At 39.8% G+C, this 26,581-nt stretch overlaps 1 protein-coding gene across 3 annotated transcripts; it reads right to left on the reverse strand.

Annotated features, from left to right (window-relative positions):
* Positions 1-1,440: 1,440 nt before the first annotated feature.
* On the reverse strand, positions 1,441-18,786 carry DIO2 (iodothyronine deiodinase 2). 3 transcript variants are annotated; one of them, XM_050711066.1, is made up of 3 exons: positions 17,975-18,786; positions 16,225-16,254; positions 1,452-6,775 (listed from the first exon to the last, which is right to left on the reverse strand). In XM_050711066.1, exons 1-3 carry the CDS (start codon positions 18,194-18,196, stop codon positions 6,158-6,160), a joined length of 870 nt encoding a protein of 289 aa, XP_050567023.1. In that variant the 5' UTR covers positions 18,197-18,786; the 3' UTR covers positions 1,452-6,157. The 3 variants fall into 3 exon arrangements, with proteins under 3 accessions (XP_035395603.1, XP_050567023.1, XP_035395604.1); XM_035539710.2 differs by lacking the exon at positions 16,225-16,254 and having other exon boundaries at positions 1,441-6,775; XM_035539711.2 differs by lacking the exon at positions 16,225-16,254 and having other exon boundaries at positions 6,203-6,775.
* Positions 18,787-26,581: the final 7,795 nt, after the last annotated feature.

A 26,581-nucleotide genomic window follows, 5' to 3' on the forward strand; every position in this document is an offset into this window, starting at 1 on the left:
AATGAATTGAACAGGATGCTCAGTCAAGATGTTTCCAGAATGTCACACATTAGCTCTTCAAGGCACATTTAGGCCAGTGGATTCATTAACATGAACATTAGAAGCACACTGGAATAATGTGAGTCAATTAATCAGACTACTTTAGCTGAATTTGATTTGTCTGTGATCAAAGTCTTTAAACAATATTTAGGTCCTTTGTTTGAAGCTAATGTTTGGGACAGGTTCATTACGCCTCAGAAATTCCCTTCTTGAAAAAGAAAGTAAGATCTCAAGCAGTAATCAACCCCATTGAGATACTGCTCTATAATGCTCTATAAGTACCTCCCCCCCCCCTTTTTTTTTCCTTCTACCATGGGCACCATCCAAGCCAGAAAATATATATATATATATATATATATATATATTCTTACAATTTGGGGGGAGTACAAATTTCTGTCAGAGTCTAATTTTTGGTAACAAGTTGTATATTAATGATCTTATTGTTCTAATTAAACTGTTATTTCATCACATCTCTCCTTACCTGTCTATATAGATGTCAAATAAGAAGCAAACCCTGAATGGTGTTTTTATACTTCCAGGTTATTGAGTTAATTCCTTATAGCAATAATTAATATAAAGGTCATAATCTGGCCAGATTAAAGGTATATTCACACAGATCCAATTTCTCCTTGAAGTACTTTTGATGGTCATTTTCGCAACTTGAACTGGAGATTGAATCTAAAGTGTGTTATTGGTTTGGTTGTTCCAAAGGCATGTCCACCATACCATAACGAACATTTCTGCTTAGAACACTGACATGTAACTTCTTCAATGGCTTTCCTTTAGGTGATTTGGTTTTTCCTTTCTTACCTATATTCAGAAGTAGTTTTCAGATAATATGGTCCTTTAAAACTCACAGGAACACAGGATGACAAAGAGGAAAAAAATTCTAAATACAACTAAATCACAAAGTGAGCTTGTTTCAGAAGTTGCTTTTGAATTTTTCTTACCTGTAACAGCTATTCAGCTGTGCTTTTAATTTTAATATATTTAAATAATGTGTGCAGTTAATATTTTTTTTTGTATGTTAATTGAAATGGGAGCTGCATGTATAATGGTTGCATTCACAAGCAATTTGTCCAGGTTTTGTGTGCTATGTATGATGTAGTATGTTTTCTTCAAACATGTACTTTTTTTGGAAACAGTTATTCTGTGCAGACTCAACTGTTGTCCTATTAGCTCAGTTTCTCTCCCTTTTCTTACTTAAAAGTTGAGCAGCAGTCAGATACTAAATAAAGAAAACATAAGTCTTAACATTTATAAAGGGGTTTGCTTGTATTGCTTATGATCAAATCAGGGTGGCATAGGCTATGCCATTAAGTTTTCCTGGTCTATTGTCAAGATTCCATTGCACATTAATAACCAATGTTAGAATAAAAAGGCACAGAAGAGATATATTTTACTTTATATTTTATTATAATAGAAGGAAAAAAAACATCTAAAAAGCACATTTCATGGAGCACCATATTGTAACAAAATTTTGCTGGCTCTCCTACAAAGTGTATTTTGACATTTAAACAATGACACACACGTAATCAGTACACACAGGCATCTACACCCCAGCAAACTTATTAACAGCTCCAAAGAGAACCCCTTTCCAAATACAGAAACACTAAGGTGCACAGAGGAATGCCAGTGTGAGGGCATCTGAACACCAACTGAGTTAATTACTCTTTTGTTAGTGCTCTTCATAAACACACAAGCATTCATGTCTCACCCCATCCCTCTTTGAAGCCTCCAAACTGGGCCCCTAGCTCACCGAATATGTATCCAGCACTGACATGGTGTAGAGTTGAACAAAACTGGCCAATATTCCCTACCTGATACCTCTTATTGCTTTGGTTATAGTACTGAATGAAAGTCTTAAAAACCTTTAAACCTACACTCCACACCACAGAAAAGCCACTTTCACACATACAGAAACATAACCTCCACCCCCATGCATACCTGAATGAATCACTGATACATTTTTGAGAAGCTCTGTGAGTTTTCCCACCAAGATCACCTTCATAAAAATGACTGCATTTTCAAAGTGTTCAGACAGTTGTTCAACAATATATTTTGGAATATCTTTTCTTCTTTTTAAAGGATAGGGCATGTTTTCCTGCTGCCTTAAATTTATGTCATTGTCTACATAAGCAACAGCAAAATGCTATCGTTTTCATCCGTACAAAATGTTTTACATTCATTTTATACAGTGCTAAATAATGATGCTAAGCACAGAACAATGTAGAATGATAGCCCAGAATAGCTATTTACCTTGCTCAGAATGAGAAAGTACTGGAAGCTTCCCATACTAATGCTGAGGCACAGTACTGGAGTCTCTATTATGTACACAAGCCTTCCAGAACACTTTCAGGCACCTGTTTTGTGAGCTCTTGCTCGATACGTATGTCACACTGAAGCACCTCAAGTAATATGGTTTAGTGCCCTCGAACAGTGAGAGTAAGAGACAAAAGCAAATCTAGCCTCATAGTAGATTAGACCAACTGTGAAACACAATGCTAGCAAGATAGCAAAATTTCTACCTGGACCCAAAACAACCCACAGTTATATGATGATTTCAGGTATCTGACATACTTCCACTTCTTACATTAACTACAGACAATGTATGAAGTTTAATTTAAAACCTTGCCTCTAAAAAGTTTTAATTTTGTCAACAAAAAATTGAAGAGCTTGTATGTATGTCATCCACTTACAGAAGATGTTTTTTGCTTTAAGCCTATTTCTTTTTCAGAACATTTCTCCTGGTTTCCGACTGCAAATTTTCTGGGGAAATTTAAAGATTTACAAAACTTATTTCTGTCTTGATAGTCAGTCAGGCTGAACCATCTTTAAGTTTTGGGCAGGGTAAGGCATTCATTCTGCCAAGAAAGAAATTAAGTTATTGTGTATTTTTTCTTGTGGAAAATCCTTGTGGATTTCCCATTTACAGCCGCCAGTTTTATAATTCCTTTATATTGTGTGATGAACAGGCATCTATGAATAACAAGGTACTGCACTAAGACAAAATAATGGAAATCCAAATGGAGGGAGAAAATAGACTTGAAAAATAACTGTGACTTTAGATATACAAAGGGGTATTAACTAAATGAATTACTAACTCAGACTCCCTCCTCCGAGCTAAAGGTATGTTTCAACAGCTGTGCTAAACATTTTGCTAGCATTTGGGAAATCCCAGATGAAACAGTTGAGACTTAATCTGTATGATGGAGAAAGAGAAAGAAGGCATAGTAGTTTAAGCTTTACAATGGATATGGAGTTGCTATGGATTTATGAAATTTCAAATGACTAAGAATAGAATATAATAAGGAAAAGATGCTGTACTGGGTACACCAATGCCTATTTTCAGTTGGACTAATGTCCACAGCTTTACTCACCTGAGTAAAAGGAGAGTGTAGAAAACAGAAGAGATTCAGAGATAGGCACAGAATATGGACCTGTATAAGAATGTGAATTATTGTTTTGGCTTAAGAAACAATAACAGCTATGTAAATTTCTATGTAGAATATATCAGCACTGATATACAGAAGAAAAACTGGGATCATTCCTGCTTGTACTGCTTTAGCGTACAAGAGCAAGAGATGAGAATGCCATCTGAGCAGCCAATTCAAATCTGAAAAAAAATGTTTTTCTGTTTTTCTTTGGTTTTAAACATTTTTTTAATTATTATTTTAGAATTCACCACCTCAAGAAATATTTAGGTCTCACAGTTCTGGATCAGCATCTCATAGGGATGAAACATCAGTGATCACATTAAACAAGACAGAAATAGCAAGGGCTGAAACAAATGAAAATCCAGAAGAAATTATTGCACCTTCCCCTGAAGCATCCGATACAGTCAGAGGCAGGATACTGGATTAAATAAACTACATAATTTGGCTATGTTACCGGTTTTACAATATTAGGTTTAAAATGTTCGGTTATATATCCCAGTTAGTCATGAAAAAGTATAGCAAACTTTCATACTGAGCAATGAGTTACAGTAACATTAATGAATGGAAGGACAGAATGGTGATTATTATTGGCCTTAGACACCACTTATGTGTGTATGCATATGTATGCACATGTGTATGTATATAATATTCATATATACGTATACATACATAAGCACACACACACATTTTCTGAGAAACAGGGGTCAACAGAAGGCCTGAAGGCCATTCTTTACACCCCTCTTCTGGCAGACTTTACCAGAGATAAGCGCACTTGTGTATGCTTAACAGTGTGCAGAGGAGAATATGAGAAGAAAGGGAAGTATGAACCTTAATATGATAGAAATCACTCATGTTACTGCCATTATTTTAGATCTGTGCTTGAAAATACATTTCCAAATATCTTGTATATTGGCTAACTTGACCAACAGCCAAGAAAAAAAAAATTAAGGGGACATCTTGAAAATTAAAATATTTATGTATGCATTTTCTGTTCTTTCCTGTGTTAGTACTAATATGTCATTTTCTTGATAACTGGCAGGATGAGAAAGTAAAAGAGCTAATTTGATTTTTGCCACTTACCCCGTTTATCTGTTTCATGTTTCTGCCAAAGTTGAGAAAAAAACTTGGATAGTCCATCTCCTCTTATGGGTTTTCACTTCTCAGCTCTATCAGGTTAGCTCATTGTAAACATGCCCTTTCATCAGGCTTGGTTAAATCATTTTTGTTTTAAAAATATCTAAATTTGTCTACTCTGAATTGACAGCATCTCTTTAAAGATAATTTAAATTATTCCTCAAACCCATTCTTATGAAAATTCTGTCATCTTTTACACTTATTCATGTTGATTCACACTATTTGTCCTCCCTGTTTCTCTGAGAAGGCTGTTGAGAACAGGAGTGAAACACAGACTATCATCTCATCCGATAGCAGAAGTGCAACTCGGAAATTCTGAGGCTACAAATCACTTAACTTTCAGCTAAACTAATCTAGCTGAATCTATAAACTATTTGCGGGTAATCTAAGACAGCAAAAATCAGCATGACTACATTTGACAAAGTAAATAACAGGATAGGTTTCCATTTCAATGAGGTAAAGTATGTTGTGTATAAGTTTCCCCATCGCCAAAATGCATCTGTATGGTCGTTAACTCAAATAAAAAATAAAAACAAAAGAGAAATAAGTTACTTTTTAAAAGCTAAAAATGAAATTACCTTTAAAAATGAAATTACCTTTAAGCCTATTGCTAGACAGAAAGAGATCGGGGTGGGGGGGGGGGCGGGGGGGGGGGGGGGGAAGAGGGAGGAAAACCAGAGAATATTGATAAACGCATGCTGCTGTAAGAACCGAGAGATGGCATCAGGTGAGTTTTGTCTCATGATACCAATTCTAGATGGCTCTTGCTGTGTTGTTACAAATAGTCCAAGTTTTTTAGTTTTTGAAGTGGATCGTAATGGGTCTATTTGATCACCTTTCTCTTTTTGGTACGACTTCAAAGATTTTAACATTTTTCTCAGCAGGCACAGGCCTACCTACTGGATGCAAACATGTAGATGGAATTACATAGTTAATATGTTGTGCAGAGGTGTCCATAGAGAGTACAAATACCAGCATACAATGTTTCATCTTGATCTGAGCAGCTGTCTGCATGCATGATGCATTGCATGGTGGTTCCTGTAGTCTCTGAACAAGAAAATCTCTATCAGGAGAGGAGGCTTGCCACATTGCACTGCATTTCTATGCAAAGTAATTGCAAGCCCCTGGCTCCTCCAAAGTTGCTTGCATTGGCCACAGGAGGGTAAAGAAGCGCTTCTGATGAAATGCACGGTATTTCCTTTCCGCAGATTGTCTTCCAGGCAGCAGAGCTTCCAGCTCACCCCAGGGCCGACACTTCATGAGATGGGTTCCTCTGGGAGACAGCTCTTATCACACCACTCTTCCTGCTCAACTGCAGCACCTTTTCGCAGGAGCCTCTTCACCTTTTCTGTCCCATAAGGAGCGCAGGAGTGGGATTTTTTTTCATACAATAATGTTTCTGTGGAGTTAGTTCTTTATTTTTTTTCAGTTTTCTTTTCCTAGATAATGTTCATTTGACCTTTTTATCAAATGTGTTCTCCTGCAATCATCTGAAAGGCCTTATTCAAACCAGCATGTTTTCTTCTTTTTTTCCCTTTTACATCACCTTAAAGGGACACACCTGTTGACATATTTTCTATCGGAAATGGATTTCATCTTTTGCTGAAATTTTGTTCCAGCCAAAGCCGAACCTCCTGCAGATTGTAGAAAAAGGGGCCTTTGCCTCCTAGATAGGCGATTTTTTGTCTCTGCACAATGCATACTCGCTCAAATGAAACCCCATAGGCCACATTGGCATTGTTGTCCATGCAGTCAGCCACCACCTGGCACTGAGGTGGCAAGGAGAAGCGCTCTAGGAGTTGGTGAGCAGCTGCGCATCGATCTTCCTGGTTTCTGTGTTTCTTAACTTCAAACGAAGAGGGAGAGATTCCAGGGGCAGCCCAGCCATCTGACGGGTGAGCCTCATCAATGTAGACCAACAGAAAGTCAGCCACACCAGAGAACTCTTCCACCAGCTTGCTGAAGGCTGACAGCTGGCTTGTGAATGGTGGTCAGGTAGCTGAACCAAAGTTGACCACCAGTGGCCGCTCAGAGTTGGCAAAATCCAGAAGGTGGCATTTGGTTCCACACTTGCCACCAACACTCTTCCAGCTGCTACTGCTGCCATCGCTGCCCTTGGCTATGTGGATTACACTGGAGTTTGGGGCTTCTCCTCCCAATTTGACCTGACAGCAGAACAAATGAAAATATAGCAAGTTAGTGCGACTTGCTTGTCCAGTATCTTTTATGATTACTGTATTCAAATCAATAGTTACATGTTCAAATACAAACTGCCCACGTGGACACTAGCATAGCGATTCTAGATAGAGCAAATCATCAATAACAGTAGCCTCAAAAAGTTCATCCTGTCCATCCCCACTCACAGAGCAGGGAAACACAGCCTGCCTGACAGGTATACTACTGCATTAGGGTTACAAAAGTGGTTCCAAAACCTGTCTTATCCTGTCCACCACACACGTAGCCCTGTCAGCCTTATGTATTTGCAGACTCTAAGTTGCTTTCAGGCAGACTACTTTCCATTTCTTCTCATTTTTTTTCTGTGACAGTTACTTCCTGTGTCTCATAAGCTACACCTGTTTATGCATTCGAGATGTTTGCTTTTCTCAAAGCATCATAACTACTTTGGTAAAACTATAGTCTAGGACTAGGAGTTGACTAGGAGTTAGCTAGTGAGCAGTTATAATGCCTATGTCCTTTTTTCAGCCTTTCTAGTTGCTCCCCATCATGGATTTGTGTACTTCACCAGTCCAACCTGAATCTGCCACTTTGCACTTGGCCCCATTGAGCAGCATCTCACATTTCCAAGCCATTTTTCCAATTCTTCAGAATCATTCTGCATTGTATTCCTGACCTTCACAACACATGCAGTGCCTCTCAATTTTGAGAGGTTTGCAGATTCCATGTGTATATTCTCTTCCATCCTAGAGTCCAGTGATGAAAATACTCAAGTACCAAACACAAGAGAGATCTCTGCAGACACCCACTCAGTACATCATGCTGTGGACCATTGATGACTGTGCTCCTCAAAGCGTTTTCTAACCACTTTGCTGTACTTTGATTAGAGTGACACATTTCCTTCTATTGGAATACTTCTCTATAAAACTGAGACAAAAGCAGCAAGAAAAGGAGAAACTTTATATGATAGCTGAAGTATGATGAAATAAAAGTTAACTGTTCTCAGATCTAACCCCCAGATCTAACTCAGATCCAACAGGCAATTATGGAAAAGTCATTTTGCTTGACTGTTTCAATTTCCCTTCCTACAGAAAGAAGGCAGAATATATACATCTCACAGAGGGGACTGCCAGAATAAGGTGGAGCCTGCAGAGGGCTCCAAGATCCTTAGCTGATAACTGCTATAGAACCATAAAATATTACTACATAAGACAATTAGGTTTAATGAGCTCTGCCACAGCAAATCCTATGTATCTGCCTTTAACATCAAGCTCTAGTACAACTATGCAATTATCCTTTTATATTTCTCAAACTCTTTCTCTCTCTCTCTGTTTCCTGTCTATTTGATTATGTTCAGAAGTGTTGCTTTGATGGACACATACAGGGCCAAATTCTGAATTCCTTCATATTTCATCCATTTCTTTCTCAAGCTACACTCCAAATGAAGTCAATAGAAGTGAACAATGAATTAGAACTGTGTAAAAAGTGAATAAATTACTGATTTTGGGGTGAATTTTTAATCTACATTTCATGCTAGGGTATTCTGATTAGTCAGATACAGTGAGAAGATATATTAACAGCTGTATAGTTAACTGATGCGATTGCTGCTGTACACATTTCCAGAGACAAGTATATTGTAAATGTTGGATCTTCCATTTCCCCCCAGAAACCTGACTACCCTGAACAAATCTACAGTTATCATCACTCAGCATTATTTCATCAGAATACCCATAGAAACGGAGTCTAACTAAAGTAGTTTTTGTAAGACCCTCTCCTTAAAGATGCCAGATTTCAGAGTTGCATGAGAAGGTCTCACAGCGTGTTGGCACAGGATATAAACATCATTTCAGCTATTTTCTGTGGGACACATTGAGACAAAATGTGGTGCCCTTCACTCAGAGAACAGCAAGAGAGAGAACCACAGAAAGAAAGACCAAGAGAGACCCATGAATCTCTCCAGGCTGAGCACGCAGTGATGGCACCACTGAAAGCAACACAGCTGTAATTACAGGCAAGGGGAGCAAGCGCTGCCCCAGGAAAGCACAGCCCTCCATGGCCCCTGTAAACCTGCATCTGCAGCATATGTTATCTGCTAGAGCCCTGGTAACAGTTTAAAATAAAAAATGAAAGAGAGAGAGGGAGAAAGGGAGAGAGAAAGAGAAGTGAGGGAGGGAGGGAGGAAGGAAGCGAGGGAGGAAAGAAAAGCCTCGTGCTCATTTACTTTTGGAAGGAAGCAAGGTTTGAAATAGCCGAGGTTGGGACCTGCTGGGAGTGTGGTCTTTCCATTGAACTCAAGGAAGGAAAAATGCTGTATCCTTGTTACTGAGAAGAAATTATGTCTCTGGAGAGAGGCAGGCTCAGAGGCTCAGGATATAACGTTTGTCCATGTTACAAGAGATTCACCTTGTAGCATTTAAGAGGTGCTGCTGCAGGCCACCTACTCCTTTACAGGTAGTAGGTACTCTTCTGCAGAGCTTGCAGAGCTGTTGAACATTTCATTTTTGTCTGCCATTCTATGCAGTAAGATAGGCAAAGCAGAAGTAAGGTAAAGGTCCAGATATGAGCAAAAAACACAGAGGTCATGATCATCTGTAGGTGATACAATCATCCCGAGGGCTGCATTCAATCCAAAGCTAGCTAGACAACTCCGCAGATTTAAACTGGTAATTTCCAAAAAAAAAAGGCACATCCCAAAAAACACAACACCTGCACATCTGCACAAACACTAGATCCACCCCCCTTACCTAGAAAGCTTAATTGTTCTTGCACTACCAAACGATTGCTTTTTCAGAGCTGAGTTGCCCAAAATATGTCTTTTGGGCAAAGCCTGACATGTAAGTATCTGTGCTGCACCCACTCACTGGATGAATAATGGACCTCAGTATTTAGGAGCATGTGCTCAACCAGTCAAGGAAAAGAAGTAATCGCATGTGATTTATCTCATAAATCACAATTAAGCAACACACTTTGAATTCCTCATATTTGCTGGCACTATTCAGAGAAAAAAAAATAAAGGTAAAAAGGACAGAACTAAAAAAATAAGAGCAATGAACAGGAGTTGCTCAGGTGACAAGAAACGTCTGAGCAGCTGTTCCCTTGACATTTCTGGCTTTAGTTAACAACAGTATTATGCCTGAAAATACTCTAACCAACAATAAAATCTTTAATTAAGAAACCACAGTCTGCTCCTTGAACATCTTTATGCAGAAAGAGGCTAAATATTGTAAGCTCCTCATTACCAACTCTTTGCTCGGATCTACCAAATGTTTCTTTTCCTAGGCAAGTTTGCAAACCCTGAAAGAACAGACTAACAAAAGCACTCCCATTGAACACCAGCATGAGAATGCCTCTCAAGTACTATTTTAACATTGATACCAATGGTGGCAATGCATTTCACTATTCTCCGATGACGCAGGTTTGTATTCTCTCGTACTTCTTATTGACTAAGAAACGGATGGATTTAAGAAATAAAGTACAACTACGCCCAATGTCACCTTATAGCAGTTTCTCTTTATTTCCCACAGCCACAAAGTAAGTCTCATGGCCGCAGGTTACCTATCACGTTAACTTTTGTTTCTAGGAGTGCTTGTGTTGTGTTTTTTTTTTTCCCCCCTTAATGAGACATCCTTGCCAAGAGGGCATTCACAAGGCATTTTCTGCTCTTGCAGAGGAGTAATTAGGTCGGTGCCTTGTTCCATGCCAGTGTCAGGCACTCCAAAACGCCGCCCTGCCCAGTCGTTAATGCTTAAACATAAGCAGCGGCATCTCCACTAATTGGTCTTGATGAAGCGCTGACGTTCCCAAAGGGACTCTTTATTTCACCAGGCTCGGGAACCGATTGACACAAGATGAACAATATCATCCTTGCTGATCATCTGCATTGTGGGCCTTGGCTGTCTTCTTTGTTGTTATTTATTGAAAGAAAAAATAGCTCTTGGAAAAGAAAATCAACACAAACAAAAAAACCATGCATTCAGCCAAACCACTTTTGAAATCTTACACAAAGGCAGGCAAAATATATATTCTGAGAAACAAACCAGCAGAATTTCCCTCACACGCAATCCAGCATTTCTATAATCACGTACTTGTGTGTGTGTGGAGATTCAGGCGTTCGGCTGCCAGCCTTCTGGGCAGCAGGCTGAGGTGGAAACCAGACAAGGTAGGCCAACCACGCGTGCGAGCCAGCCCAGCCATCAGCAAGAGCAAGAGCCAGCCTGGCAATAAAGCACTGACTTGCATCGTTTGAGTGAATTCTGTGTCAGCTTGACAGCCTTGGTACTGCATCTCCTCCTCTGAGTCTGCACATAGAGCAAAAAGGGAGCAGGGCTGCTGATGTTTTAGCATGCAGACTGCAAAACGAAGGAGACTTAGGAGTGGGAAAGAAAGCCCTATTCATAACTACAGGCTAGAAATAGCGCATACTGCTAACTTTGTACATGCTACATGAGGACGAGGAAAAGCCCCATGGACAAAACATCGCCTCCTCATTTACCTTTTCTTTTTTGTTGCTTTGCTTTTATCAGCTTTAGCATAACCCTCCGGGGATCCTGTGCACTGGAATATGGCTTTCATTCCCTGCATGAGAGATTTTCAAACAGTTTGGCAGACCCATCAGGCTGTGCCAACCCCCTAAAGAAAATAGGTGTTGCCAGACAATTAGCAGTCTGTGATATTAGCTATTTAAATGCAGACATGCTGTGATCGGGACTGGAGTCCAGCAGTTGGTTATGAACTGAGTCCCTGGAGCCTTTTGCTCCTTTACAAATTCCGTGCTTTTCTTTGATTTGATTCCATTCAGCTAAACATAGCCTCCAAACAGCCTGATATTTCTCAGTGCTTCATCCAAATCATAATCAGACTCTGGCTGCAGAAGTGTACATATTATTATTTTTGTTTTCTGTTTTTATAAATCCCAGAGTTGTGCAGTGGATAAAAATTACAGGAGGCTCTTCTTAGGAGTAGTGTACAGGAATGGGAACTCTTCATTTATCATGGGGAGGTGGCAGTTTGCTTTAAGAAACTCAAGTACCCGAATTGGAGGGCAGAGATTGGAATTTGCTAGAGTTCTTCCAGAGTCTTTATTTAGGATCAGGTGTGTGAAGCTGAGGAGGGGAAGTGGGAGACAAATTAAAAGGTCACAGTCCAGATAAAAATAACTAGTCATATGCTGCCCTCTTTATTTAAAAACTGACAGTCCCACAAATGACCATGCAAGGCAGAGGGAAAACATAAAGGAGCCTTTTGCCTTGCACTCTTATAAAGAAAAAGGACAATTTTACTTCCTCTAATCTACAGGGAGCCTGTAGAAACATTTCTTATAACTCATGATCCCCTAAAGATGGGAGCATGGCCTATGACACTGTGGCTTTTGGGACACCCTGACCTGTGGGACACTGGCTGCCACCATGAACCCTACCTACAGATGCCAGAGGCCTTCACCAGTCTCTATTAATCACCAGCTCCTGGGTAATGGACACTTGAGGCACACTTGAAAGTAGTCTGAAGGATTATTTATTCTTTTTCCTCAGCTTTAGTACTATGCAAATTCAGTGCCTTTTTTTTTTTTTTTTTTTTGAGAGGCAGGGCTGGGGTGCAAGGACTGGGTGCAATCCTTTTCCCGGATGGTGCACATTAGCTAATTTTCATGCGGCTATTACAGCCAAAGGGGGGTTTCACAAGGTTTTCATAAAAAGGCAAGCAGTCCTTTCCACCAGTTCAAGAGGACTTTTTTCCTACATAAGGGTGAAAACAGAAGACTGCACAGAGATAGTGCAGAAGAAATGTAAATCCTCAAAATGAAATGTGGAGGTTGAGACCCCATCAAGAACTGGAGTCACCATATTATTTTTCCTACCCTTTGTCTGCCTTGAAACTGTAAGCTCCTTGGGAAAAACTGTCTGCTGCTCTTGTTTAGTACATTGCCTAGCACAATGGGTTCCTGATCTAGGTTGGTCCCCAGACAGTGCTACAACAAACATGATTATATATTAATAAAAATGACAATGTTTTAATAATAATGCCAATGACAAGCCCAAATCCTGTTGAATTTACGTTCCAAACACTGCAGGAAAGGTTTTAATTGTGGTTTTGTTTTGGGCTTTTTTTCATTTCTTTCATGATTGTTTTTATTTGAAAATGTCAATGAAAACAATTCTGCTAACTCTGAACTTTGTAAAACCAATGAAAGCTTTTAATACCACACAATGTCTAGCTCTAAACCCTGAAACTATGTAGCATTCTCTCTGATCTTTAAAGGATGTCACCAAAAAGCAGAGAGATACTGGACAGACAAAAAGCAGGTAAAGCATCATGCTTTTCTATTAGCTTCATATACTGCTTTGTGACAATGTTGCATAGCACACACTTAACATCTCAAGAGCTGACAGTTTTCCTTCTTTGCGTGCTGATTTTTACTTTCAAGTATAAATGTGTCCATTAGGCAGGCAGAAGTAGCCAAAGGCAAAATGAGTGTGCATCCCTGCAGTGTCAGGAAGATCTCGCTGGGCGTTACTGAACCAGTCTACTTGCCGCTGAGCCCAGAAGTGGGCCCAGGCTCTGAAGCTGGGACCCTGTGCCAGACCTTCCCTCTCTGCTGGGCTTGTCATGCCAAAGCTTGCTGCTGTCCCACTACAAAGACAGCCAAAAGCTGTACAACTACATGCACACACCCATTACTATGCCCCTGTGGAAATACCAGCATTCTTCTGAGGATTGTAACGCACATCTACACACACACGTGTATATCCACGTGTACTTTGTATGCCCACAGGTGGACTGCTCAGCATTTGGCTGCATCAGAAAGATGACATTGAAAAAAATACCTGGCATAGATCTTTCCCAAAGAAACACACTAGGTTGGAGAAGAGGGAGGATTTCCTCTAGGGTAGTCTTAGAGATCTGTGCAGGGGGCCACGAGCAGAAACTGTGCTGCCAAAACACAAAGTTCATATCTGGCACTGAAAACGCTCCCAGCACAAGGCCTTACCACTGGGTGCTGCTATGGAAAAACGTTTTTGTACCCATTTTAAAAGCATCTTAGGATAACAGTTTCTCACCTTTGAAATCCTAGAAATTGGTCCCCGTACTAGAGGTGAAGCTTACGGGTGGGGGGATCTTTTCAAATGAAATACAATACTTCTTCATAACCTCTCTAGCTTTTTCACTTTCTCTCTGGATTTCTGTCAGATACATGACATGTTCAACATCTATGTTGTGATGCTTCACTGCATTCACATAGAGGGCCTATATGCCTATATAGAGCATGCAGAAGGCATACTAATATCCTCCCCCAAATCTCTTTTGTTTATAATCTCTTATTGGTGGTGTCCATGCATTCAATTTACACATATATGTGTTTATACAAATACAGAGAAATGAGAGTGGACTGACTCTTTAAAGAGCAAGTTATGTATGCCTATGTGTGTGTATTTTTGCATTTATACACATACATTTATGTACATATATATAGACAGATACACACATGTGTATGTAACTGTATACATACAAAAACATATGAATGTGTAAATACCTACACACATATACATACATGATTTGCTCTTCAGGAGTCAATCCACTTGTTTCTGTAGACAAACAGAGCACAGCAGTAAATTAGAAAAATAACATCTAAATAAAACAGTTGCACTCTTCCAATTATATAAAGTTACTGTAGCTTGTCTACTAGCTATATTTATGTCTCTTGTGACAATTAATCTGGTCCTAAAGACTCTCTTGTTGAAGATATGCTTGCCTCTTGGGAAAGAGTAGGAGGAAGATGTTCCTTAAATTACAAACATGGTGCAGTGTAGACAATACCAACACTGGGTGTGACAGATACTGAACTCAAAGCTAAGGAAGTAAAAAGAAATATATTAATCTCTGATAAAATTTACATAAGAAAATAAACAAGATACCAGTCATTTTGATTCCAGTACAACAATAAAATGTGGAGAAGACAAATATAAAATGTGTCAATAAAAGAGAATACAGAAAATACTGTACATACAATACATCAGACTGTACATTGCTTATCCACTGAGGATATTAAAATCTTCAACTGTTGCTAGGTAATCTTGCATGTGAAATTAGTGCCTTAACAAAAAAGTCATGTGCAGCAATACTTAATAACAACAAAAAGCAGAACAAAAGGAAGTTGAAATCTGGGTAAGATATTAAAAAAATTCTAGAAGGGAAAGTGCATCAGAATAACTTATTTCAAATATACTCTACTTTAGCTATTCCCAGATCATCTCTTGTACACACTAGTCTTGAAATAAAATTCCCTTAATTCTGGAACAGTCTGTGTGCTGTCAAGGCAGAGCTCCTTTCTTAGAATAAATTCACATTTAATCTAGAACTTAGTATTTACCCATTGAGTTTTTCTGGAATGGCTTCCAGTAAATTTTCCTGTGAATATAAATAGTACCTGAAGTACTTTTATGTAAAATGTTGTGAAATGTACTAAAAAGAGTTCTGTGTAAGTGACAAACATTGTACAACCAAGAATGATTACTGCTCTGGATCCAGTCTTCTGCTAACTGGCAAAGCTTCTGCTAAACTTTGGTCTACTTCAACCATCTTCAATATTGCTATTCTAGCTGAAAAAATGGTGATTATCTCATAAATGCTCCTAAATGGAATGAGCTTAAGCACATGCCTAAGTACTTTGCTAACACCTGACTTTATTTAGAAAACTGGAGTAATAAGCAATCACGGTTATGATATAGACTGCATTTTGTATTGCTATTCAGTATCCTGATTCCATACAGTATTTTCATTTCCTACCTTCACTAACTGGCTAAGATTAAGATATGACAACTGGATGGTCCCATATAGGAAAAGATATTTTTGAGGAAAAAGATATTTTGTAGGACAACATTTAATACATTTCACTCTTTTCTCATGCTCTTTAAACTTTTATGCTATAACACAGGGTATATTTGATTTTTTTTTTTCAATTCTACCAGTAGTTTTCCAGCTGAACACTTTTTTCTCTCTTCCCTAAAGAATCAGCCGAAGACTCTCCTCTACTGTTAATGTGATGACTCTCCTTCTGCTAATATTACTCCTCAGTTTGTCATCTCTATAGTTTGATCTGTACATTTATATACCTCTCTGACAATCAAGGTTTTCCAATAATCTTCTAGCCTTATGGTCCATAATTCTATAAAGGAAAAAGAAGCCAACTAATTGTTGGTCAATTACTTTTGTCTTGAGGCCATCAGAAATGGATTATTTCCCCTTTTTGTAACAAGGTGAGAAAATCTGGTTATGTTTTTATGAATTTTTCTGCTGAGTCCATTGAGGCCCAGAATTTATTCTAAGGACTGTAGAGCTTAATTGACTTGAGTAACCTAGGTCATTTACTGCTGATAAGGAAGACACCTAAGTTCAAGTTATGTGTTTCACTGCAAACACCAAAAATAACACAGAAACAGCCTACCTGTATCTTCTGCAGCTGATATCGACAGTACTGAGGGAAATGTAAAGTTTGACTTTAGAAAGTATAGAATGGCATGCACCTTCTTTATTTTAAATCATTTTATATTATCCAAGTAAAATAACACTGAAGAAAATCCATGGATATGTGGCTCTCTATAGCTCTATACCTTCTCTAGAACCTGGGCTGTATACAGGTTAAAATTTTGGGAAGCGGAAATTTGGCTGTTTCAGAGCTGTGCTACCAACTTCCACTGGAGTCTTGACCAAGTCATGCATTAACTGTCCTGTCTTGCCTGGTCTGTAAAACCGGAACAATAACGTTCACTGGCCCATTTAATGAGGCCACTGAAAAATTTACTTAATGCCTGTGAAGAGACCAAAACCAGAAACTAAAAGGGTTAGGAGCATAGTGAGTTTCAGTATTCATCATTACTTCATTTGGGTAGCCAGCTGGCTGATTCCTAGGGTGGCAATAAGAGGTTGACCCATTTGGCAAAGACTACTGTTATTTATATTTGCCTTATACTGAAAATTAATGTCTCCGTGGCTTTGGTTTCAGGCTAAGCAGTTTGTATTCCACATCACAAAGCCAGCAATCACCACCACCAGCTCTTCACATCTCTATGTAAGAGCAAATTACAAAAGCCATTGAGGGGAGGTGAAAGGGATCTGGGGGGTAAGGTGACACAAAAAGAAATATTTCAGAAGACACAGAGCTATCATTTGGATAGGATCCTTATGACTTCATGACATCACATGAGGCATGTTAAATTAGATGGTCTAAATAAGACAACACATTAACAGACTAAGCACTGTTTTGGAAGCCACAGGGCTCTGAATCCAGCTCTTCTACTTACTAAGTGGGTGGCCTGTGCAAGAAATTTCATCTTTTTGGGTCCACCTTTTCAATCTATAAAAGGGAACTATAACTACCTCCTGAGACCTGGGCAGCACCACTGGGTAATGTTTGTACATAACTTAAAAGGAAAAAAAAAAGTACATGTTGCATAACTGCTATTAGCCTTATTAACTTAAATCATCAGGCAGCTGTCCCTCAGCTAGTCAAGTTCATTTTTAATCTCTGACATGTCCCTCTGTCACTGCTTTCATGAGGAAAAAAGGCTCACTGTTTCACTCCATGCAGTTTTACTACTAGATGGATGCTTCCTCCAACCTAAAAATTAACATATGAGTAAGAGAAAATGCCAGTGCAATGACAAAGGTCCATTTTTATCCTTTACGCTAATTAAAACAATTCTATCTGTGTCGCATAGATAACATCTGTGTATCTAGAGCTCTGTCTCAAGATGCAGGCTGCATAATCTCTGAGGATCTCAGGTGGCAAACAAACGACAACTTTAAGAGCATTGAGAGCATCGTGTAATTATTCTTACACGAAGAGCCTGAAGTACTTTATGAACGTGGTTATTCCTACCGGTGGGGAAACTGAGGCACGGCTGTAAAGTGGCTCAGCCGTGGCTACAACACGGAATGCGAGTAGTAGAGCAGAGAGCCAGCACCTCTCCAGTCTCCCCAACCCTTAGCCCCCCTCTCCCACCCAGCTGAGCTTGGAAGAGGAGACACTGTGCTGCGCACACGCTCATCCTCTTCCCTTCCTTCTCTTCTCTTCCCTTCCTTCCCTTCCCTTCCTTCCCCTCCGCGGCGGCGCCACGGCCGGCCCCCAGCGCTCGCCCACCCGCCGGGGCCGTTCCGGGGCCGGGGCCGGGGCCGTGCCGGTGCCCGGCACCCACCTGCTTGTAGGCGTCCAGGAGGAAGCTGTTCCAGACGCAGCGCAGCCCCTCCGAGGTGAGCATCCTCCGCCACTCGCCGCGCGCAGCCTTGGAGCGGCTCAGGAACAGCACCATGTGCTTCAGGAGGATCACAGAGTCATAGAGTGCAAGGAAGAGGCAATTGGAGAAAAAGACCGGCAAGATCTGAAGCGTGATCAGCAAATCCACACTTAGCAGACCCATCTTCCTCGCTGCTTCTCTTCTGCCGGATGACTTCAGCTCCCTTTTTTGCCCTATGCCCTCATTTAGAAAAGTGAAGTAAAAAGCATTTTAAAAGCCTCGTTGCCCCCTCTCTGTCTCTCTCTTTAAAACGAGCAGAGATGGTTAAATACGAGCAGGCTGGTTAAAAGAGTAACTGCATGATACTCATTCAACTCGGAGCTGCTTGTTTCTCAGAAACTAAGAAGTTAACAGAAATTTTTCCCTTAACCAGAAGACCTTCTGATTTTGTTGAAGAGAGAGGCAGCTGTGTTTCCAGTTCCCTGCAGTTACAAAATTTAAGCTGAGATTGTTAATTGTTAACTTTCCTGCACTATCCCATTGTTTCTCAGCTATTTAAGCACTGAGCAGACCTCTCATTTCTGTGTCAGGAAAGCTAGCTACCAGGTGCAACAATACATTTTTTTTAAAAAGGTTTATGTACATAAACTTTCTGTTCCTTCCTCCCTCCCTCCCTCTTTCTCTCTTTCCCCCCCTCCCTCTCTGTTCCTGCCTTCCTCCTCTCTCCCTCTCTCTTGCTATCTGCCTATGGTGCAAAGTGCTTTCCCCTCTGGAGTCCCAGCTTGCTTCCCTGAAGCCTTTTATACATTCCCTGGCTAATTGCTGCAATAGAGAAATGAAACCCTAATCTTAGTAAAGATCTTGACGTCAATGTAAAAGAGGGCTTTACTTTGGCCAGGACTGCAGTGAATAGAAAAGTGAAATTCTCAAAACTTTTTTTTTTTTTTTTTTAAGAGAGAGGAGAAAAAAGAGAGACAGACAGCAAGGGTGGAACTTTGCTTTGCTTTGAAAAGGAAGAAGAAAAAAAAACAATACGCTTCTGACTGCTCTTAAGAAATGCTTTCAAATTTTGGAAAAGGTATTTTCATATGACGTGGAAGGTGACACAGCAACGCAGACTTCTGTTGTGGATGTTTTTTTTCTCATGGCTGTTTTTTTTCTTTGCCCTTTTGTCTTTTCCGGGAAGGTGTGTGAGGTGATACATCCCAAGAAAGGGCATATTTATGTACATTTTCCTCCCACCTCCTTTAGGTACAACATGTATAGTGTTTAAATATCTTTTGTTGTCTTCTAGGTACTTAAAAAACGTAAGTAAACACCCAGCATTGACTTCATTTATTGATGTGTAAGAGAAGAAGATAAGAAAGAGAGAGAAAGGAGTTTTTGAAGGACTTGGGGTTTTTAAGCTGAATTACTCCTCTTAAAAATAACATTACATCTTTAGATGCTGTTAATCAGCTGGACTTCAAGGACTGTAGTATTCCCCTATAATAACAATTTACATCCACTTGTCAAATAAGAATAAGTAATTTTTGTTTAAAAGTTTATCCAAAAAAAAAGTTTGCCCTGGCAGATCCACATGTGCTTTAACAACCACAAGCTTTCCTTGCAGCCCCATGCTGAAGGTTTTTGTTCATTTACTTATCTGTTTCAACTTTTCCCCCCCAATTTTAGTCCTCTTCCCAGATGATTTTTTTTTTTAGAGAAGACTTCTTTTAAAAAAAAAAAAGAAAGGTTTTAGTTTGCTTAGGTAAATATTTAATTTATTTCATGTTGCAGACATCCATAATTTTGTTTTTGAGTGAATGTCTTCCCTAGGTGCTTATGTGGGCTCTCCCCACCAGGTACATTTCATTCCCACAGGTGCCAGCATGATGTCTAACCTCTGTCATCTCACATCCCTGATGAGTAGTTCAAGTTTCCTTCATTAACGTGTCTTAGTCTTTGTCAGTCATCACCATCCTTCCAATGCTAGCAACTGCAAAAGTTAAACACCATCGATCTGCTCTATTCTTGGGTCTTTTACTTTCATATGTTGTAATATCACTTGGGCTGCCACTACGTAAGGATGCATACCTCTAGAAAGGCACCCCATGTCTTGTCTTGGGTTCACCAAAGAAAAGTTTGTTTAGGAGGGACAGTACCAGGCATTTGCAAAAGATATCACCCAGACAGGATAACTTCCAGCAAGTGTTTACTCAGAGAAATAACTTTAAAAGGTTATGCACATTAAACCACTGACCTTTTGCATTACTAGCATAAACAAAAAAAGGAATTGAGTTTCTTTCTCAAACTATAACAACTTTTAAGTCAAAATGTTGGTGATGACTATGTTCTGTTGCCATAGATAGGACTGCAACCTCACAGATTTGGCTTTATTACTAAAACTTGCAAAAACATGTTATAAGCAGTCATTTATATATCCCCAAACACATGGATGAGTCAGTGTGCTCTTGTCATGTGAGTACAACACAGGAACAAGGGTCCCCTGAGCTGCTAAACTAGCTTACTGTCTGACCTCAGGCAAGCATACGTAATCACTTGATTACAAGCACTCATAAACCTCGATTATTCTTCTGTAGATCCACCACTAAAACATACATGATCCTGTCTGTGAAGGTCTCCTTTCTTTATTTTGGGAAGGTTTGTTAAAAGGCAGGCTTGGGGATTGTTGATGATGATGCCAGATGAATCATCAGCCATTGTTTCTGAGAACAGTTTGCAAACAGCACTGAGGACAGTCCAGCTCAGGCTCTTCCTGTTCCCTAGAGGTAAAGTCAGGCAAGAACCTATGCTGGGAACACAATGTATTCTGGGTTCCTGTGAAACAACTGCCCCTACCCGCAGAGTGCTTCGTGGGTGAAGAGGTTGTTTGTAAGACAGCTGGAGACCAGACAGCTACGGAGCTTTGAAGTGCATCGGAAGCTGAGCAGGAAGCTCATGGAGCACTAGTGTGAGGTGCTATTTCACATTTATTCTGTCAACCTTCCTTGCCTGTAAGGCAGATTTTTGACTAAATAAAGATGCAAAAAGACACTTTTTTGCCACTGCTGTCTTCAGAAGCAGTCCGTCCCTGCCAGACACAAGCACTGCTTCTCAGCTTGATGGAGTACGGCAGTCCTCAACAGAGTACGAAACCTTAATCCCTGCTTTTTATAACTGTTATCACTCCTCTCCTTCTAAGCTGAAACAACTCATCACTGGGCTTATTTCTCTCAGACACCAAAAACACAAGGTAAACCACTTTGCATCTTTTTTGAAAGACAAGTACAAGAGGTTATCTGCAGCACACGCTCAATGGTGAAGTCAACAGTCTCTTGCTATTTCCCTGCAGACCTTCTCAAAGGAAGGAAGAAATGCTAGATCTTTCAGATCTAGAAGCATTGAGAGAGCTTTTGCTCTCTTGAAGGAAAACTGGATGCATTTGACATGTGAGGAAGAATTAGGCAGCGATAAAGATAATGCATGGAAGAACTGAGATAGGTTTCATTTAAAGCTTCTTTCAGTTACCTGCTCTGCCATACCTTCCTATATTATTTGGGCACAGCCCTACAATGTACCTCAGTTCTCCATCAGCAAAAGAAAATACAAGTCCTCCCGTAATCTAAGGAGCAGTCAGGTTCAGTAATGGGAAATTAAACATATCATCCATAATTTGTCAAGGTGGAATGAGTAAAGCCAACAACATCAAAGCATTCACTGTTACTAGACCTTGTATGTGGCTAAAGTCAACAGTATCAGTATAGATGTTCATATTCTGTAATGTTTATAGAAATCAGTGCCATCAAAACCATATCCATGCATAGCTTCATGTTTCTTCCCAGTTTCAACCACAGTAGCGTGAAGATTAGGACACAGGCTGCTAGTAAGTTTGTTTACTGCGACTCTCTTGATAACTGTGCCTGGACACAGGAAATCTGAGGTGGAGTTACTCCTGCTCAGGCCACTTTCTCTAATCTCATTTTATACAAGAACTACATGAACTTTCTGCATCTCAGATGGTGTATTTAACAGTTTTCACTTGGTTGTGTAGGTCTTCATGTGTTTATGGCTGAACTACCTGTTTAAGATTCCACACAACTCAGTCCTGCCATATCTAGGTACTTAAATGCAAGACCCTAAACCCCAGAACAAGCAGACTGTACTGATATTTTAATTACTCATTCTTTTTTTCTTGGCCTAAACAAGACCATTTTGAACGCAGTTACTCTTTGCAGCACAGCTGGAAAAGGGTACATGGTGACAGGCAAGCAAAAGGCTGCTGCTCCAGTCCTGCTCCCAGGAGGTTCATGGGAGAAATCATCCCAAAGGATTCCACATAACCTGTGTGCCTGCCTTGCTGCTTCCCACTGCTTTCACTGCCAAAATCAAAGAATGAAGCTTTTTGTTTGAGGGCTAGTTAGTGTGTCCATGAGCTTATCGCTGGAGAATTGTGCAGCTGCAGAGTGATATGGCTTGAGATGGGGAGGAGATAGTTTAGCTTAGCCATATCTTTGCCTCCCTGGCCCTGGGCAAAATTTATTACAGCCAAACAAGAATTTGTCCCTCTTATAAAACTGCATTTTCTCCTTTGCCAAAAGAGAAAAATCTCCCATGTCTCAGCAACAATTCCCTCACTTAAAATGCCTTGGGGTGTTGATTGACTGAATATCTATTTCTATTTTTTTTATTAGGATCAGCAAGGTATTTTCTTAAAGAAATAACGTCTCCAATTAAAAATAAAATTTTACAAGCAAGCCACAGCGATACCTGGACGGATTACCCATGGTGTGGAATCACCAGGCCCTGCCTTTCTCCATCACTCCCGGCTGCAGCACTACGTCCGAATGGAACAACGTTCATTCCACTGGCACCCAGCCTCATTCTGCCTGCTTAAAGCTGCCTCTGTTCTCCACAGCAATCCATTTACCAGCCTTCAAAAGGTGAGTGCACTAAACATATCTCTACTGCCTAATTTATTTATCTTTTTTATCAGCCTTGGTTTTGTTTTATTTGGGTTATTCTGCCGCTGCCATTTTGCTGCATAACTGCGGGTTTAAAAAAGGTGCTGATATAACAGCCCAGAAGACCAAATGCCTCTAGCTTATCTGAAGTGGGACTGAGTACAGGTAGTTAGAATGCAAACTACCCACACAGAGCAGCTCACCGTGACAATTTGGAGGGGAGCCCTCGGAGCAGGAAAAGGAAGCCAGTCTCACTGCCTGCTCAGTCCACAAGGCAGCACCGCAAATGGAAGTCATTCCATCCAAGAGATCCCAAAGACAGTATTCAAGTGAATTAAGGACGAAAAAGGCTTTATAACTGGATACCTCTGGATAAGGAAAGAACAGAGTATCTTAAGAAATTGCAAGCCATACACAGTTTCTGGGTATAACTTTGGCTGTTTTACAGTCAAACCACTATGGTTCAAAAAGACAGGAGTGCACGAGAACTGGGACTGCTGATGCCTCTGCGAAACCTGTTCTGTAGACTTCAAAGCTGTCAGTCTGGCACCTTCTGAGAGCCTGCATTCACTGTATGACAGCAAAGTGAAATAATTGACTCGTGGGTGTGGGTGTGTAATAGTGACAACTTTGAGGCCTGAAAAATTCCCCGCATCCCTTGGCTAATGAACCCCAAATTTCTATGCAAAACAAAATAATCTCCCTGTTTCAATAAACTACAGTGAACAAACCTGATGCTAAAACACACCTGGCTGAGTCAGACTTAATTTTGGAACAAAACAAAACACCCTACCCACCCTAAAAGATAAGGTAGCTCCTCTTAAGAAAAACAGGAAAGCTGATTTATGAATAGGAACAATCAGAGGACTTCATCACAAGCGAAATCAATCAGCACAAACACTCTGATCATTGCACAAGAGGAAGAAAAAGGACTTCAAATGTATTGAACATGAGAACAGAACAACTTCATCTCCTTGAAGATTCTGTAAATCACCTCCCAAACTCCTGAGAGATGCTGGGACTAGGACTGGAAGTCTTCCACTCATGTGACTCTCCAGCTGAAGGATATGTATAGGAGGGTCTCATATGGCTCTCCATAAATTATGGTGATAACGTATTCCTAGCCATCTGAAGCACCATAGGCTACAATTTTAGTAACATCTCTGTAGGGCTTTCTAATCAGTTTTCTGACTGATTTAGGGTAAACTCAGAGTTCTAGAAAAGTCCTCCAGCCCCAGCATTCTCAGCTGAGAAGGGGCCATTTCCCTCTTTCTTGGCAAGCTATTGACACTTTTCTTCACTGTGTTCCTCTGGAGAGCTCCTCCTAATCCAGTGTGTTTCAGGAGAACTAAATCAGGTGTGTGCTCCTGTCATTCTTGTCCCACATTTGTATGTGAACTTCAGTTGCTGATGATAGCTATACACAGCTCAAGTTTTCCATCTCCCTCTTTCATATCCTGAGGCATTTTAAAGTTCCACCCTCCATGGATAATTTTCTGTGCAGGAGTGGAGGTAGAAATGTTGAAATACCATAATAAAGGTTCTTCTTATATTTCCAGTTCAGTCAGAAACAGAAATTGCCAAGAATCTTATTTTCTTGAACTTGAATCCCATTCTCCAACCTCTAACCATTTCTTCCCAAACCAAGAAAATTAGAAAGTTCAGGTCTTATTTGTATTGAGATCAGAGGACACCAACCTATATCAAAAGATAACCAGCCAGTAGAATAAGGTGGTCACAGTACCTCCTTATGGAAGGTCTAACAAAAAAATTGCTTTGCTTCAGGAGGGAATGGAATATTCCACATGCTGGACTGTCTGGAACACACAAAAAAATCAAAAGCTTTACAATAGCAGCAGTTTGCCTTTCTGAGGAGACAGCTCCTTTTCAAGAGGAGCAACTTAGGTGCGTAAATTTAGAAACCGGATGCTCCAAGTATTAATCAAAATCCAGGAAGTGGTGGTTCTGAAGTGGAAGTCATTAGAAATCTGTTATTTTATCTTCATCCTGTTCAGAATTTGATATTGAAGTGGTACTATCTCCATCTTTTTCTTCAGCGTAACATACCAGTAGAAATAATTACCTAAACTTGCTGGCTTAAAAACATACAGACAGTGTGGTTTATTGTCAGTTTGACCTGGTCAATACTATAAATGTAAGCAATAAACTTTTGAGAATACCATTCCCATTCTGAGGTCAGTATCAGTTGCCCATCTCCTAGGCTTCTTAGTCTGTAAATCAGATCTTTAATCCTGTTACACATTTAATATCTCACAAACTACCACCCTAGCACCCTTACATACCCCTTTGTCCATTTCACACACACACACCAGTCTTACCAGGCAGGAATGTGGTGGAATGACTATCACAGTTGATAGCCATTTTCACCAGGGCCTCATTTTCAGCTGTGTCTCAGCTAAATACAATTCAAACTTTTTTTTTTTTGGTTGGTTGGTTTTGTGGGTTGTTTTTGTTTGCTTGTTTCTTTGAATAGGATTCAAATTTCCAGCCTAGCTTTGTGTCTGTTTTGTCTGATACTCCGGTATTGTTATTTTCATTCCATTTATAAATCATGAGTTTTCAGATGAAATATTTGTCTTTGCATCCTTGAGACCAAATACCTAGACCTTCTCAGCTGAGGCAGTAAGGAGTTCATAGGTGCTTCACTTTCCTAATTAAGGACAAGGAACAACTTATATCAAAGATAGAAGTCCAAGGCTTCATTTTTCACTTGAACATTTTCAGTGTTCATGACAGAAACTACAGATCTTTGAATTAAACCATTTTACAGTGGTCCGAAGCTCCTTGTAAACTACTTTTATGTTTCCTTTCAGGCCATTTAAAGGCTGTTGTTTCTTTAATTAACTCATTCAGTTTCCCACATTTTTATTAAAAACTGTTAAACATACATGGGACATATTTGCACAATATTGTTCAAAGTCTGCCCTAGCCCCAGGACTCTAGCTTTTTCCTAAGTTTCTCAGAACATCTGGTCATGGTCTCTCCTCTGTACCCCCACCCAACCACCCTCATTTTCCTTCAGTTGGAAGAACTGCCTACACAGAACATTTTCTTTACTGTATTATAAACAGATAATTCTATCATCCTAAAACAATCTAGATGATAATGCAAGAAGCATTCAGTGTTTCCCATAGCGAGATGTCAAACATGTACAATGTGCTTTTTTTTTCTTAGAGTACTTTCCAGACCTCTGGTGACATGAAATTGAGGAAAATATTTGAAATCAGTCATTGCTCTAAAAATATTCATTTCTTTTCAATAATATTTCATTTTTACATGGAACACTCATCACATTTCTCAGTACTCCTCACACTTCTGAGCTGTATTTCCATAGATAATATGGTGCTACAGGGGATACTAACTGAAAAATATGAACAACAGAATTGTGTACTGTGAGATATAAGCATAGTTTGTCTTCTACTCTCCTGGCACATGTTTCAAGCTCATTCAGATTGTAGCTTTATTCACACCTTTGCTTTGAGCCAGTGAAATTTAACTTCTTCATTCTGACTGAGGTATTTTTAAATTGATTTTAACCCCATTACCCTATTTTACTTAGAAATTGTTTAAATCTAGGAAGCCTTGTAGAAGTGCAGTTCTTTCA

The sequence above is a fragment of the Cygnus atratus genome, chromosome 5 (assembly GCF_013377495.2).
Source record: "Cygnus atratus isolate AKBS03 ecotype Queensland, Australia chromosome 5, CAtr_DNAZoo_HiC_assembly, whole genome shotgun sequence".
NCBI classification, from domain to species: Eukaryota; Metazoa; Chordata; class Aves; order Anseriformes; family Anatidae; genus Cygnus; species Cygnus atratus.